General features: G+C 38.9%; 1 protein-coding gene across 1 annotated transcript; it reads right to left on the bottom strand.

Annotated features, from left to right (window-relative positions):
• Positions 1-6,331: 6,331 nt before the first annotated feature.
• On the bottom strand, positions 6,332-17,303 carry tent5d (terminal nucleotidyltransferase 5D). Its single transcript, XM_027004930.3, has 2 exons — positions 17,065-17,303; positions 6,332-12,981 (listed from the first exon to the last, which is right to left on the bottom strand). Exon 2 carries the CDS (start codon positions 12,976-12,978, stop codon positions 9,748-9,750), a length of 3,231 nt encoding a protein of 1,076 aa, XP_026860731.2. The 5' UTR covers positions 12,979-12,981; positions 17,065-17,303; the 3' UTR covers positions 6,332-9,747.
• Between the last annotated feature and the right edge of the window lie 431 nt (positions 17,304-17,734).

Below are 17,734 nucleotides of genomic sequence, written 5' to 3'. Positions count from 1 at the left end.
TGATTAATAGGCAAATTGTTATTCCATTCACAAACTGTCTTCAACTGACATCTCTTAGGTTTTTTTTTTTTTTCCTCCAGTGAGAGGCGAGAGTGCATCAGCAATTAGCTTTTAATTTGTGACCTCCACTGGCAGCAGGTAAGCGGTAAAGAATGGAATGAAAAAGAAGGAGAAAGAGGAGAGACAATAGAAGGGGGTAGGATCTGGGGGTCAAAAACACTCAAAGACAAATGGCAAGAAGAAGAGAAAGAAAAGGGGCAACTTAAGGATGTCAGCTATTGGGGAATGAGTCAGACAGACTGAGTAGAAATCAGTCTGGCCAATGGGTAGAAACTTGAGAGTTGTTTCACAAGTTGCAAATAAAAAAAAAGCAGTTTACATAATTGCCTTCCATTCACAGCACCTGAAATGGCACATTACGAACCTTAGTCTATTTTGGAACATATTGATGCTTTTTTATTCAGCCAACATATGTAGGTTATGATGAGAACCGTTTAATATGCATTTCAAATTTACCAGCTCAAATATCTTTTCAACAGATGTTCTCTTGATTTATTATGCTGCTAGAGTTAAAAATAGTATTTGCCATTGCTGCACTGAAACAAATTGCTTCAAATGAAGCCTAGGGATATGTGAGTTCCTTCTGAATGAATGCCTATTTAAATGTATTGGCCTATGTATATATATATATATATATATATATATATATATATATATGTATGTATATATGTAAAACTGAGTGGAAATGTGCACCCCCTCAAACTCAATTAATAACATATTTAAATCTGATGGCCATGTGTATGATGTTTAAAGTAGAATTATCAACCAAAATAAAGAGTCTGAGCTGAGATTATTATCCTAAAACACCACATTTTCCAAGATTTGGTGGCTCCTGCCATGATTTAATAGAATCTCACTGCAAATGGCTGTTAGCATACCATGTCCACAAACTCTAGGAAATCGACTGGCAAGCAACACGATTCAGCCAGCCAGCACAGCAGCGAGTCACACTGAGCAGACAAGCACACAAGTGCTTCCAGCTCCCACTGTGTGTGAGTTTGCTTCTGTGCAAGCATGAGTAGGTCTATTTGTATATGCAGCTGAGCCCAGTTTTGTTTGTGAGTGTTTGATTATGTTGGTGCATTTTTTATGTGTGTTCATGTGTTAGTGCATTTGTGCATTGTGCTAGAGTGTGTGTGTATGTCTATGTGTGTGTGTGTGTGTGTGTGTGTGTGTGTGTGTGTGTGTGTGCCTGCAATTGTGTGTGTGCGTGCATATGTTCGTATGTGTATGTGTGTGTGTGTGTGCGTGTGTGTGCAATTGTGTGTGTGGGTGCATATGTTTGTGTGTGTGTGTGTGTGTGTGTGTGTGTGTGTGTAGGTGTGTGTGTGCGTGTGTGTATTTATGCTGGAACAAGGGGCATTGGAGGTAGTGGAGGCCCATTAAGAAAATGGATGAAAATCTCAATGGTGCTTTCCACCTCTCTGACGTCAGTGCTGCCGTCATGCAGAGCCCAGTGAGTGATTCCCATGAGACCCTGGACAGGGGGGAAAGGTCTAATAATTACCCTGCCTCATCTCTCTCTCTTTCACTCTTACTTTCTCTTTCTCTCCTTGGTTTTTACTTTATAGACTGAATCTGTGTGTAAGGGTGTATCATCTAATATTCTTTCTTTCTTTTTTCTTTTTTTTTTTTTTTGCTTATGCTTGACATTGGATCGCCATGGAAACCTGTTACAGACAGACCTTGTCAAGGTTCTGTGATTTGCAAAGCTCTGACACCATCCATGTTACACCACTTGCTTAAGATGACACCCCCCCCCCCCCCAAAAAAAAAACCCCACACACAAATACACGAACAATATTTCTGTTGATTGTGTTTTTGCCTGAATGTAATTTCAGGTGAACCAGGTGTTGCCCCTTCATGACCTGCTGTCATGAGCTATCACTCTTCAGCTGAATTATGACAATGTACTCCCACACTGCATGTATTTATGCAAGTCAGCAAGCTTCAGTATTGGCACCAGGGCCAAGCTACACAAAGTCTAATGTTTCCAAATATGTCCAATTGAACCCATTGTGAAAGTTCAAAACTCCTAGTGGACCAAGACTTAGCACCTAGACCACAATTACTCACAGGTGTTGTGTTAGAAACTCTTACGACTGAACTCATTGCTCAGAGTAAGACTCAGAATGATGGGCATGAGAATATAACATGTGTTGCATGGGATATTAAGATGGATTCACAACAAAAGTGCCACAAAATAACATATTTACTTCTTTTATAGAACTCCAATCTTAAATAAGGCTATATTTTACTCCCTCTGATCACCGGTGGCAACTCAGTGACACACAGTGATCTTATTCTTTATGTAATATTATTATAATAAGCATAACTGTTGACATATGGAACAACAAAAAAGATGTCAAAAGTAGATCCATATATTTCAGTTCTGTCCTGGTTACTTTTTGTCAGACTTGTTATTCCTACATCATAAAATTATGTTCAAACAGCTGCAGAGGTGTGTCAGATTTAATTCTGCCACATATGTAAGTAGTTTTATAACATTGTAACCTTGACAAACAGAACAGCTTTTATTCAAATTTGCGTCACACTTTGTTGCTCTGAACAGCTATGACCTATTTTCTTTTGTCTGTAAAAACGTGCCCTAACCTTGTTTGTGTTGAAATGATTGTACAGTACCATTAAGCTCATAGTTCCATTTTCTTTTCTTTATATAGTCAAAGCATCCCCTCTCTTTTGGGAAAACCAAGCCGATAGCATTTAATCATTTATGTCTCGCAATCTAATCACAATCTTTATAAAACAGGCATTTCACATAACTGTTGAATAACAGAATGAAACTGCTACAGAGAAATGACCAACTGACTCATGTATTGCGCTGGTATTATTATTGTTTTATAAGTGATGACGTGGGGACATAAATGGGAGCATAAACAAACTGATGGAAGCATAAACAAACTAATTGCACTTAGAGGAAAGAAGCCAAAAGCAACCCAACAGCATGTTAGTGAATTATAAAAGCATATCTCTACGAGTATTTCATATTTGTAATGTATTATAGTGAAAGGTGGCTGTTTTACCCAGTTACCCAGTCAACAAAGCAACTAAACATGATACATGTCTATGTGATTATTTTGGACTTTGTACAGAAATAATGAAAAATTCAGGATCTTAAAGACATATCTTTCATCACTGGAAAATTAATTCCTGAATGAATGTGACAGAAAGAAGTGGGAGGAACGTGACAGTGTGTGTGTTATGTTCCCATCTCAGATGTTTATCACATAGCTTCAGTTTGATGTCTCACTGTGAGCAGAGAGCCAGCCTGTCCCCTGAAGCCACCACACCCTACTTCTCTTCATCCTCTCCCCATTCTCCTCATTTCTCTCCCTATGCTCCTTTTTGCTCCATTCTTTTATCTTGGCCCCTTGTCATGCTTTTCTCCTTTTCTTCTCACCCCCATCTCTCTCTGACTCGTCTGTCAGGCTCTCATGACTCAGGGAGAGACCGGTGTAACTGGCTTGCAGATGCTTGCATGGCGGAATTAAATTTTTCATGAGATGAGCCTCGTTTGCGTTTGCCTCTTATTTCCATCTGACCCCCCGCTGTGCTCCTTCTTCCGCCTCCAGCTCTCTTATCCACTAGCATGCTCACATGCACACACACACACACACACACACACACACACACACACAGAGGTGAACATAGAGCATCTTTCTCCCATGTATACAATATACATTTTCACCTGCAATCACTTCAGTGCAGCAGGGACACATACACACACACACACACACACACACACACACACACACACACACACACTCTACAGCAGTCTAATCTGCAAAAGTGCACTCATCCCCCATGACATCACCATGAAGCTTCACCATGAGATCACAGTGAAAAACAATAAACAGTTTACCTTATTCCATCCATTCAGGAATCACATTTAAAAGAATAACGGTGACGCCTTAGCAAAGAACGATGAATAATGCGTATCATTTGATGCGAGTCAACAGCTTACGACACCAAACTGAGCAGAATGCTCTCCTAATCAAATCCCACTGACCACTGTGGCAGGGCCTATGCAATTTCGATTTCCTGCTGCCCTCCCCCATTGTTCTTTCCTGGACATTGATTTCAGCCATGGCTGAAGGGGATATCCCCACTGCCCACTGCTCATATAACTGGCTTCTCCCGCAGCCCATGTGCCAATGCTGACACCATTCGCGATTCAGAACTCCACCTCCAACCCCCAGACCCTGGAGGCTTCGATTCTTATTGAGTTCAATAGCAGCTAAACCAGATTACGACTCATTTGATCTGCATGTGGCGAGTGGAGCTGTTGGGGTCTATGCCTGCCTAGTGAGTGGGACATCAAGCCCTAAGCATCCCTGAACTACCAGTCTCCCTTCCTCCCACTGGGTCATTCCCTTGTGTTGGCTTGTGCATATAACACAGAGGAAGGATGCAGTGGTGTGAGGGTGTGTGTGTGTGTGTACATGTCTATGGTGTATGCATGTATGGGAGAGAGAGAGAAAGAGAGAGAATGAGAGAAAGAGGAATTGCAACCATTCCATTAGGGTTACTTCATCTTGGGCTAAGTGTTAATGAACCACCTGATGCTACTACCAGGATGCAAAAGACCAGTCACTGTCTCTCTCACAATGTCTTTGTCTTTTTCGTTCTCTCTGTTACTATCTCTATCTATCTATCTATCTATCTATCTATCTATCTATCTATCTATCTATCTATCTATCTATCTATCTATCTATCTATCTATCTATCTATCTATCTATCTATCTATCTATCTATCTATCTCATGCTGAACCACAGTAATCTGATCTATGACATAGCAAACATGGCCACACAGTTTAAGAAACATCTAAGCTGTTGCTGTATCTTCATCCTCTGCATACATTTCTGATTGCACTGATCTACTTACCTCTGGCTATTAATTGGAATGTATTCCTTTAAAATGTGATTTAAAACACTAGTAGAGCTGGTGAATAGAATTGCTTACAATTATGTTCTTGTGTGGGGCCCTTCCTTGTGTGCGGTGGTGGAGTCGAGTTTGTAAGCTCTATTTTTTGCTGAGGGCTTCTGTATGTCCATAAAGGGTTGAATCTTTGAGTGCTTGTGTGTGTGTGTGTGTGTGTGTGTGTGTGTGTGTGTGTGTGTGTGTGTGTGTGTGTGAGAGTTTGTGCGCACGCAGAAGGAAGTAAGTATGCATGTTGCGGGGTATTAGTCACAGTGTGTGGGAAGCTCTAGTAGTAGGCGGCCATGGTGACATTAGCATGATTACCATGCTCATTACCAACCTACCACAGTAAGACAAAGACTCTCTCTCTCTTTCCCTCTCTCTCCCCCTCTCACTGAACACGTCAGTCTTTGATGACTCTGTCCTTTGACTACAGACACAAAAGCCTCTTACTCTCAAAACCTAGCACCTGCTTCCCTCTACAGCTGCAACAGGCAAGTGACCAATCGCATCTCGTCATGTCAGTGGAATACTGTCCCTGACATCATGGGAGCAATGCTAAAATGAACAGCATTAGGTACAGGTGATCACAACGTGTTTAATTAGCAATTTTCAGCAGAAGTATATTTGAAGAAGTAGAAAAAAATCTCCATGGGCTGCATTGACAATATTATCAGTACTGTAATGCACATGCTGTGAATTATTGTTTTCCATCCCTTTGAGGGCATTGGTAATTAGCAGGCCAGGGTAGGTATTGTATCTCAGCTGGCTTCTCTGCAGTGTAATAGCACTGTTGAAGTGGCTTAATTGCCGTTCTTAGGACCCAGGCCCTGCACTGATGAGCACTCAGTGATTTAATTCTGCTAACATCCTGTCTTGCTGGCTTTTGGCGTGCTAAGAGCCTGAGGCTCAAGAAGAGCCTGAATGAAATATAGTGGTTATCTGCAATATGCAAACAAACAAACAAACAAACAAACAAACAAACAAACAAACACACACAAACACACACACACACACACACACACACAACAATAGGTACAGTGTACTGTGAAATGCATGTGCACATACTTCCATAAATGTGTTCAGTGCCCATGGACATATTCCAGCACTCACAAACACAGACATTAAGTTGTATATATTGACGCACACACACACACACACACACACACACACACACACACACACACACACACACACACACACAATAAAGTATTCGTGAAACTTGTCATTCTTGTTATTCTTAGCCAACAACAATATATGCCACTTCTCAGCCTTTACTCAGCAACTGTGCGACTTGGCAGTGTTGCTGATACTGAGTGGACATGGAGGGATGACCTGTACTAGCCATGCTTTGAGTACTAAAGGGGTGGCCATCTTGGTTAGTTTAAAACTAAGGTTATAATCCACCCGTGACATCACTAGTCTCTTATAACATAGACTCAGTCTCCTTGCTGTGAAATTCTTGGAAGCAGTTCTGTGTTTTGAACATTGTGTTTTGATGCTGAATAAAGACAAACTCTGTAATATTAGAACAATATTGCAATCCTGCTCCTTAATTTGTTACAAAGCTGACAGGATTTCTATCACACTGAAATATATGGTCAGACATTTAGATTTATTGTCAGTATATATATCAAATATCAAACAAATTTGAATGTTCTGAAGAGAGAGAAGGACAGATCAGTGTCATCTGAAAAGATAATTTTTGATAATACATTATCAATGAATAATGTGTTAAATAGACCTACACAAAGTTGATGTGACTCAAAATGCTTTAAACATAAGATAATATAGCTTTAAACTTTGGTTCTTCAAAATGATAGAAGTACTTCAAGCTGTAGATCATTCATTGATTTATTTATCTGTTTAATCTATTTATTTATTGTCTGACACTTTTATACCCCATGTCTGTCATGGAAATAAACTGTAGATCACTGGCTAATAATAGTCCACTCTGTCTTGAACGTGCTCCATCTACTGGACCACTCTTGCAATTAAAATATGATAGTGACTACTAAATCTTCCTGCAAATATGCTGTATATACTGCAAAGACAGGCTGTAACCCTGGATGAGAACCTTTTCTGTAAAATTAATCCCTGCTCAAATGATCAATGACAAACATCTATATCTATTATTATCTATATGCATCTATCATCTATACAGCTGAAAAGGAAGGTTAATAATATGGGGATGTTATCATCTCTTCAACAAGACCTTCAAATAACTTAAACCACTCTTTGTACTACTTAACCTAAAACATATTTATAAATTAACAAACATTTTCATTCAGTATTTGAGGAGACTGTGCAGTATTTATACCCCTTATGACAGGATAGACAGAAGACAAAATACAGATGTGTGGATAAGTGGATCTATATATATATATATATATATTTTTTTTTTTTTTAAATTAAAGGTACATAAAGCAGCCATATTAAAGAACTACAGAACTGACATCAACACAATCAGCACTAGAGGAAGGCAAGGAGAAAACATACACTTGAAATAATGAGGACAAGCTGCAACTGCATTTGTTTTCTGCAGGAGGTTCCTCCTCTTTCTTTGTCTCTGTCTCTCCCTTTCCCTCTCTTTGCTTGTTTGTCCCCTTTTCTGTGTTTTTTTTTTCTTTTCTGTCTCTCCTTTTTGTAATAGTGGTAGTTCAGATACTAATGACCTTCATTTAGGCACTTAAGTTTTCCTACAAACTCCATCTTTGGTCAACTGTTTTTTTTTTTATGGTTCCATGGTTGGTGTATGGTTGCAAGCCTTGCTTAGGTAAACAATTCAAACCAGTCTAAACCTATGTCTAAGCACAGTGTTACTAAAGGTTTTGGCGGTAAAGCCAGATTTAAAAAGTAGACAAAAACATTAGGGCAAGACACCATAAGGGACTCGAAGATATCATACAGTGAAGCTAAGGTATAATACTTCACAAATTCAAAGCTAGGACCTCACAAGAAAAGGGAACTCCACAACTTATAAACAGTGACATAAGATTATATTACTCTGAAAGATCTATCTCAACCACAGACTCTTCTTGGCATCTTATCTATATATAACTATCATTTATATCTGTGTGTGTATGTGTGTGTGTTTGTGTGTGCACATGCACAAACTCTTTGTACTGTCCTATGATGTTAAATTTTTTTTCTTGGAAAAATATACGAGTTTTTGTTACTAACGTTAAAAAATGTATATTTGCACCTCGGGCACTCCTGATAAGATGAAATTTCCACACTCTAATGTCCATTAGAGAAACATAGTGTTCTCCCATGCCTTAGTTCCTTTGAGCCTAAATATGCATTGTATGGTGAATAAAAGCAGAGCTGCATATTACTCAGTCCATAAAGTTGACTTTGTGCATCACAGATACACAAATGATACCTACACAATTCATTAAGAGCTTTTTTTTTTCTCCCTCATTGCAGTCAATGTGTACTTTTGCAAGTTCATTAGACTCCAGTATGACTCAAGTCTTCATGTGGTGAAATTTGGCAGTAAGATTTTCGGTGACAACACTTCTCAGTTCTCTCACGCCTATGCGTGCAATGGTCTTTGACAACTATCCAAAAAACATAATTCACATTCTGGACACACAAACAAAACATTTACAGCCAACAAGGATAAAAGGCCGAATGGAAGAGATACAGACATTTCACTTCATATAAATTTCACTCTGGTTTACATCTGAGATCAATCATGCAGCTGGTAAGAATCGCCATAGAGCTGAGCCATGAGTCATTGACTTCCTAGGCTTGCCCCTAAAAATGTACGATGGGAATAAATTGAATACATCTCTCATAATTCCCTCTTAATCACGTCATAATATGCTATAAAATTTCTATAGACACCAAGAATGTTTGCAGTTAAAACCAACACCTTGTAAAATACTGTATTTTTGCATTGTAATTCAAGTATAATAATCTGGCTCAGGAATATGGTCCTGGATTTCGTAAAGCAATTTAAGAAATTTACTTGATATTTCAGTCTATAAAAGTTGACTATCAGATGAAAATGTATCTTACAGCATGACTGCATTTTGTGTACGTTTGGCACTGTAGAGCCATGATATGTTTAAAAATTGGCACATTGTAATCTAATTTAGGTGTTTTTCAATGTAATTAATTTTGCACTGTTCTTTCATGATTGTGAATAAGATGACTACAAACAACTAATCAGAAAATATTCATGTTCCTCTGATAAGAGAACAATAGATCTGGCCAGATTAACAATCCTAATTTCATATATTATTTTTATACATTTTACAAGGCTAGGAAAAGAAGGAAAAGAAAATACTCTAGTTAATTATTATTTTCTCCATCTAGCTTCCTGTCTTGCTCACCCTCACTATCTCCCTTTTTCTCCAGCCTCATGTTTCTAGAACATTCCTTTGAATGTGGCACATTCATTACTGGTAGCTGTAGACTCTACTAGTGCAATGGCCTTTAACTGATGTTTTAGTGTATTCGATTTCCACTGATTTTCATCTGTTCTGATTTCAACACAGGCTGTCTATAAGTCCAGGACAGATATGGTACCCTAGATATTCAGAGTGACTCTATTGGCAACCAAAACTACTGTGAATTCCAGATTTACATACAGAATTGTCTTTTTTTCTAAGTTAAAAGCACTCAAATTAGGATTTTGCTCAACTAAGTGCTCATGCTGAGAATTTGTTTTTATTTGTGGTAGCTATTTTAGGTTGCAGGAGGTTGAGGTTCTGCTCACTGGCAGCTATTCAGTGCTAAACCAGTCCAGTCTGCATGTGTATGTGTAGGGGATATGGGTGATATATAAGTGGCGACTGGCCATTGGCAATGTAATAGTTGCCGAAGTTGTGGTCAGCCATATATGGAGCAGGCTGGTAGTAACAGGTAACATTGTTGGTGTTAGGGATGATGTTCTGCTCCCCTAGGACCTTGAGAGCTAGAATGGTAATCATGTTGAGTGTCTGCCGCCTCTCGTGGCCCATCAGACACACGGTGCTCTCATTGACCACCCGCCGCAGTGTCATCAAGTAGTCATACTTGCTCTTCTCTTCACCAATGAAGTGATTGCGCAGATATGACTCAATCTTCCTCTGCTGCTCATTCACGTCTGGAAAGTCAATAAAGAAGCGGGAGCACATGTAACGTTCTAATGTCTTAATTTCTGTTTCACTAGCAGGTTTAAAGTCCCGAACCAGCAGGTTGCTGTACTTGAGCAAGCCACCTCCCCGGATTTCCTCTGGATTGCGTGTTGCAATTAGCCGGTAACGCAAGTGGTCCATGGCCTGCTCAAAATCTCCATACATGCTTTCTGCCACCACTGTAACAGACGGCACCTCTCTGGGACATGGATGAACCTCTTTAGTCTCAGAGTCTGATGGATTTGAACTCTGTGAAGTCTCTACTGAAGTTTCTAACTCTAGTGGAATAGGAGACTGTAGGACTTCAGCTGGTGATATGGAGGGATGTATATCTTGGAGTGATTCTTTAGAAAGTTCTATGATCTGTGGACATCTTTCAGGTGGTTCCAGAGTTTGAAAGGACACTACAGAAGACTCTGATCCCTCAGACAACAATGTGGAAGATTCCAAAACATTTGAGGGTTGTACACAATACTGCTGGTTCTCCGATGAGGAAAAGGGAGGTTCTAGAAGACATGACAATATTTCAGGTGGTTTTAGAAAATCTGTTGGTAACACTGAGAGATCTTGAGCTGGTGGTATTAAAATAGGTGGCTCTAGAAGGTGTGACATTAACACTGAAGATTCTAGAGTCTGAGTACAAGACACAAGTGGTTCCTGAGGCTGCAGGCATGATATGGAGGGCTCAGGAACCTGTGATGAAATAACAGGAAGCACCAAGCCTTGGGTAGTGTTTTCTACTTCCTCTGAATCAGTAATAAGATTTGTAGACAGAGGTGTCAGTGACTTTGAGGAAGAGTCTACTGTCTGAGAGGCAGTATCTGGGGATTTGAAATATTCTAGAGCACACTCAGCAGTTTGAGCAGCAAGATCAGTCTCCTCTTTGGAGGCAGAGTTCAGACTGAGATCAGGGTCATCGTCTATCTGAACTATGGATTGAGAATTTACCTGAATAAGTGGTTTAACTGACTGAGGTGTTGTTTTTGTCACCTTTTCAGGAAAAGATTGTATCACCTTGTTTTGGTCCTTTGGGAAACTAAAAGGTTTGGACAAAGGGCTTAGAATAGAATGATTAGAAGATTCACCAGTCTCTGGCTCTGAGGTCTGTACTTGAGTTTGAACATTTTCTTCTGGAGACAAGGATAGAGAAAGTGTCTTTTTTGAGTGTGTACCATTCTCCTGGGATGCAACACTAAAGGCTGGGGTGGAAATGTCCAATATTCTAAACAGAGTCTCATTGTCATGTGAGGCACTGGCTAATGACTCTAAGCAGTTTGTGGTAAGACTAGGCAATTCAACTTGCATAGGCATTGGTTCATTTGGGTCACCTCCATTAATTGAATGGCTGACAAGCTGACAAGATTGAACTTTTGAGACTTTTGATAAAGATTTTTCTGCTGAGTGTGGTATACATGTAACCTTTTTAGACATTTTCCTGGGAGGTTTTGGTGAGGAATGTTTAAGAACGATCATGTGTGAACTTCGACTTGTTTTTTTGGCAGGAGGTGGTAAAGGGTATTCATTGTTTGTATCTACTGTTGTTTGTGTAATAATGCTGGTAGGAGGAGGAAGAGGCTGGTATGTGCACTGTTCAGTGAGTGTCATAGGTTCGGTTGTTTTTTCTGTAGTCTGCACTGGCTCACATGGAAGGTCTGCATGCTCTGTTTTATGGGCATATTCCACAGGGACTGTCTCTGGAGACAACATGCTTTCAAGCTCTTTAGATTCCTCCATCAGTACATTTGTCTGAGGGTCTGGGAGCTGCGCGTCACTTTCATTGGTGTCTTTATTTTCTTCACTGATCACCTGTTCACTTTCAACATGTAAACCAGTACTGACCCCTTCTGAATTATCTTCCAGCATTTCCTTTTCTTTCTTTTTGCAAACAAAATTATTTTCATTATTCTCAACTGTTTGTTTCATAAGAATGGTTGTGTCAGACTGTTCTGATATTTCTTCAGCAGTTTCAGGCATAGTTATAGATTCACTCAGCTCTTCAGTCTCTTTATGGATCACTTCAAGTGTAGTTTCTTTTGTGGAAGGCTCATATTGGTCCTCTGTCATTTCTATTTCACTGTGGCATGCACATTCACGCAAACTGGGTATGTCTATTGTTTCACCTGTCATATCAATGTCTGTTTTACTGTGGCTTTCTGTACCAGCAGACATGGACTGCTCATGTAATATACCTATCTGAGGGCCAGTGCTTTGAATCTTGAAAACATCCTGTTCTTTCCCTTTGCGTTGTGCAGCTTCCTTTCGCTCAGCCTCAAGGTAGGACTCCAACATAGTGTCCAGGATGATCTGGAAGGAGTCTACGCTGAATTCAAACTGCCGACGCAGAGAGCTGACAAACTTGAGCTCCACATTCTTACCACTATTGTTGGAGAGTGAGATAAGACTCCATCGGTCATGTTCAGTGAAGACTTTGACCATCTTCTGCACATAGGCCTCCTTCATGGTGAGAGCCGTAATTTTATCCTTGTTCACTCCTTGTGGTAGAAAGTCCAGAAGACAACCCAGGACCACTTCTTTTATGATCTGGAAATCTTCCTGTTTAGGAAGTTCCACACCAAAGATAATATCTAAGTCCTTATAACTAGTGCCATTCTCTTTGACTAGTACATGGCTTGCTGTGGAGCCATTGAGACGCACATCCCTCACCTTGATTTTCTTGGAAATCAGCCTATCTCTGACAACATGGATAATATCCTTGGGCTTAATTTCCAGAGTAGGGAAGTTGCCCCTTCCATGAATGGGAATGACTTCTGTAAGAACCTGATCCAGCGTGTCCACTTGCTCCTGTGTTAGATTATGGAATCTCCGGTCATCTTTCACCTCCGTCATGTTCTGCAGGAAGGGAGAAAATAGAGAGATGGGGACAGGGAAAGAGAAAAAAGAGAAAGAAAGAGGGAAAGAGAAATAATTGATGAAAATAGTGTGTGTTACAAAAGGGTTTCTGAAAAAAAAGTTTTGAGTGCTCAAATTAAAGTGTGTGCCACACAGTTATGCTGAACACTCTTTCTGTCCCTTTTGTTTTATAGCATTTTCAGAGTTTTTTGTCTCCAAATGAAATGAAACTCAAATGATGATAAGTGCTGGGATTTTTATTATCCTCTATACATGCAATATCCCAGTGATGATCCAAGCTGAATAATATTTAGCTTTCAGTATCTTCATTAATTGGCTTCAAATCAAAGTCTGTGTAATTATCATATGTGGTGCAACAGCCTCTTTATTTTCATTAGTGCAGATGACTCAAAATATGTTCAAAATCAAACAGAATTCATGGACATATGTTGTGAGAATTTATGCTGCTTGGTTTCACAGTTTAGTTAGCAGTGCTGCAAAAATTATATCTAGAACAATTGATCTTTTTTATCAAAACATAAGAGTAAATTGACAAGGTTATCCCTCTATGCTATGATTTAAATTTCATTTTTTGCACATTTTGACAAAGATGTTTTCTCTGTTCCTGTGTGGGTAAGAAAACGCATTCTTCTTTGTCAGTATCTTCACTAGATGACTCATTCTGTGAGGTAAAGGACTGTATAATGTTTCACAGCCTTTGGGTGGGGAGTCACAACATTTAGTTATAAAGAAAGCTTTGTACATTTTATGATATGAAATAAATTTAACATAGACTTAATCAATTTTATGGAATGGTGGAAAACACCAGAGCAGTGATTTTGGGGTGTCTACTGGGTAGAAATGAACCACATAGAATTATACAAATAATTTTCTATAAACCTTTAAAATAACTCTGTGCCTGACAAAATAAGGCTCCAATATTAGATCAGTAAGCCAGTGCCAGACAGTGACTATTGATTGCCAACAGGGTTCATCTGAATGACTCACAGCCAATGGAATGCATTAATCATCTTAGCGTCATTAAATAATAGATCTATCTATCTATCTATCTATCTATCTATCTATCTATCTATCTATCTATCTATCTATCTATCTATCTATCTATCTATCTATCTATCTATCTATCTATCTATCTATCTATCTATCTTTTTTGAATATAGAATATATAGTTGTATCCTTGTTGTGTCTGTCTATTCTAGTGTGCATGTAGATACAATTATGCATTTAAACAATCATACTGATTTATTAGCATTGTGCAGCTAATACATAGACATACCAATAATTCTGAGTAATTCTTCACTAAGTGAAAGGCTAGTGAATGGCCACAAAATGTGAGGTTTGATGTATGAAAGTTGGGGTAACAAGCAGTTAGTTAATTCAGACAAACAGATCACCCTCATATAGAAAATTGTTTGATAAAATGTATAAACAAGTTTGTGTACTACAGGTGTGGCCACATGGCTAGTGCCTCCCTGAGACCTTGGCACTGCATTTTATGTTTTACTGTATAGCTGCTGAACCATGAGTTTTTCAGTTCTTTGATAGATCATGCAGACCTATCAAAAATGCATAAACAATAGTTGATGCATTTGAGATCACGTACATATTATGCAGAATCTGCTTTTGCAGACTAGTCCTAGATTTTTTTGCTCAAACACAATATGTCTCAATATATATGTTGACGTTTGTAAACAATATGATAGACCCATGCCAATAACTGTTTAGGGGCAGAACCTGGTAGACTTAAACAGCTGCAACAATGCTTTATTCTCACCAAACTTCACTGGCATATATATTACTTTGTGGTAGTCTGCAATCTTTTGAATACATTTGTCAGTAGGGGGCATAATAATGTGCAAATATGTTCATCATGGCAATCACTTATTCAATGGGGTTTAATTTTTACAGATTTGAAAATTGTGACATTTTAAAAATTGTCCAATTTGACAAAATCTTTGGATTAGATTAGAATTGTCTAAATAAAATCCTGATTCTCTTATCCATCTCTATTCTCTATTAAAGCATAAAAATTATAATTGATTAGCCACTGAAATTGACAATCATATTAATCACTTTAAAAATATAAACATCTCTGTTTTTAACGTATGTACTTGTTATTGGTAATAACATGCAGTTTGCATTGTTTTGTTCTGTGTGCCTCACAATTTTGCCAAAAAAAAGTGTTTTTCAATGTATTTTAACTTTACTGCTTTGGTGAGAGGTTTGCAAAAACTACTTTTGTAACTAGTCTTAGGCTTTGATTCATTCATTTGAGTTAATAATAACAACTCTGAAAACACAGAACATCATCAAAGCCTACTGCATTTCAGAAGATTGTCGTTTCTATGAAATATGACTGCTCTTCTCTTTTTTATTTTTAAAAGTCCCTATAGTGGCCCAGAGTGCTTGGACCCACTTGCGTCTGATCTCCAAAATGATATTTTTTACATTAACAAAACTTCTCCTATGATACCTTAAGCAATTAACATAAATGTAACAGCAATTAATTAAATAAGTCTGCTTAGGCACTTGCAGACATTAAAAGGACTTGCAATGAAATTGTTTATGTTAGTCTACTTTAATAGGCTAGCTGAACAACTTGGGCTATGCAAAAAGTCTATATTTCACTGATGTTATGGCTTTGTTTGCATTTCTGGAACATTGTTATACTAGCGGTGACTGTTGTTTTCCCGGTGTTCAACTGAATAAAGATAAGATAATCTGCTTCACTAAACAATAATGAAGTCAATAGGAAGTTTTTCAGGATCTGCATTTCCATTTGCTCCTCTAGGGTCCACAAGACGTGAATAAGAGAACTGAACCATGAGGGGAGGAGACATGACGTATTTAATTATATTATAAGCCAGCTAAGGGCCATGTTGAGCTATGGGTCCCACAGTCATCTTAACAACTTTGCACCTGAATTCCGAATGCCTGTCACTCCTAACTGTTCCTCCACTAAAATCTAAAGGTCTTTGCCATTCTGACGTTTGGTATCTCCTTAAAAAGACAAGAAAATGGCTAATGGTGAATTAGAGTGATGCGGCAGTATGATTTTGTTTTCTTTCTACACCCCTTGCCTCCCCCGCCCCTCTCCCCCTTGCTCTCTCCCGCAAACAAGCCGGTGTGAGTCATAGCTGGAAAAAAAAAAAAAAAAAAAAAAAACTGCACCCAGATGCGCTTTCCCACCTGCCTTCAATTTATCCTTTCAACAAAAGAAGGCATACTTTAAGCAAAATGTTTCATGATTGTTGATCCTTGCGTCACTTAGTGTTGATAAATGATCGCATGCATTTATATCGAAACTTTAGATCGCCTTTTAATACGACCACTACTACAATTAATAATCTACTTGTTTTACATACATTGTAAATTTCCCATTGTTCACAGCTGCTAAATGTAAGCTACTGACTGCGTCTGAAACTTCAGAGCAGTTGTGCACTTCGTGGCTCACTCGCAAAACAACGACGCGGCGAAGACTGCGTCTCTGATTTGACACGCACGCCCTGCACGCGCGTGACAGCCCCCACTTTCAGCAGTACATTAGGCGTATGAATCTGCTTTGATTCATTCGCCAAATTTCGGGTTGAATTTAGACTCTTTGATTCGTGTGCAAGCTCATGTTCAAGCTTGATGGTGATTGAAAAACATCTGTAATAAATATTACTCTTTATCCACTAGCCTATTTGTTATTTCGTGCAGTCAATGTACTATAGGAACGTCAAATTAAGTCCGAAGCCTATTGCAGCACAGATGCTTAAAGGCTAATCTACCGCTTCCTTGCTCCCTTTGTTACGATTGACTAGTGATTCACAGCAAGTCGATATGAATTCGCTACTTGGCCATATGTTTTTAAAACTTCGCCATGAGGACCATGCCTACGATCATAAACAAACTTGTGAGTAAATAATCATATGTGAATGTAGAATATTTTGTATCTGCAATTCTCTGAATCTGCAATTCATTAAGTTCTGGCACTGTTAATAACAAACCGAATCCATTCTACTCAAAATGAGGGGTCTCTAAAACTCATGCTGAAATGATGGAAATTCCTCAACTCACCTTAGATGACAATAAAAACGGAACCTTGATCGTCTGTGTTGAATTCCAGAACGTAGAATCCAATAATGATTGGGTCACTGGGTCTGCTTGTTGGGGTTCATTTGGTTGATTTCCGAAGTGAAGCAGTGCGCAGTGTACGGTCGCTGTCCAGGCTGAGCGTGGTTCTGAAACGAAACTCTTAAATATATCTCACTGTTTTCTCCCCCAGAGCCTGAAGCGTAAAGCAGTTTCCATGGCGACCTGTCGTCACAGTTTTAAGGTAGTCCACACAACGCCAGATATCAAAAGATTGAAGAGCGAGAGTTAACAGGTGTCAAGTGTATGCATATGTATGTGTAGGGTATCTTTTTGTTATACGAGAACCATCGAACTATCCATTGCTCTCATAAGTAGCCTGGAGAGATTTGCCAACAGATGAAGTAGTAAGTTGTCGAATCATTCACTGAGTCTACTGAACCAACACTGGGGACATGCATAGCCTACTATCAAAAGCTAGGAGCAAACATCAGTAACTCCTTTCCATACTCTCTGATGCCTGTAATGTGTTCGGAAGGTCTAAGATATATAGTCTGCTGATTAAAAATAAACCTAGTGGCCTACATGAAAGATACTACCAGAGGCGGGACATACAACTAACCTACACGATTCTCCAGATATCTGAAAAAACTGT

This window comes from Electrophorus electricus, chromosome 16 (assembly GCF_041902795.1).
Source record: "Electrophorus electricus isolate QZ-2024a chromosome 16, ASM4190279v1, whole genome shotgun sequence".
Taxonomy (NCBI): domain Eukaryota; kingdom Metazoa; phylum Chordata; class Actinopteri; order Gymnotiformes; family Gymnotidae; genus Electrophorus; species Electrophorus electricus.
This window is presented reverse-complemented; position numbering and strand designations above follow the sequence as displayed.

What these genes read in the sequence shown, in the direction of transcription:
- tent5d (XM_027004930.3), bottom strand. Translation starts at nt 12,978, where the DNA reads ATGACGGAGGTGAAAGATGACCGGAGATTCCATAATCTAACACAGGAG.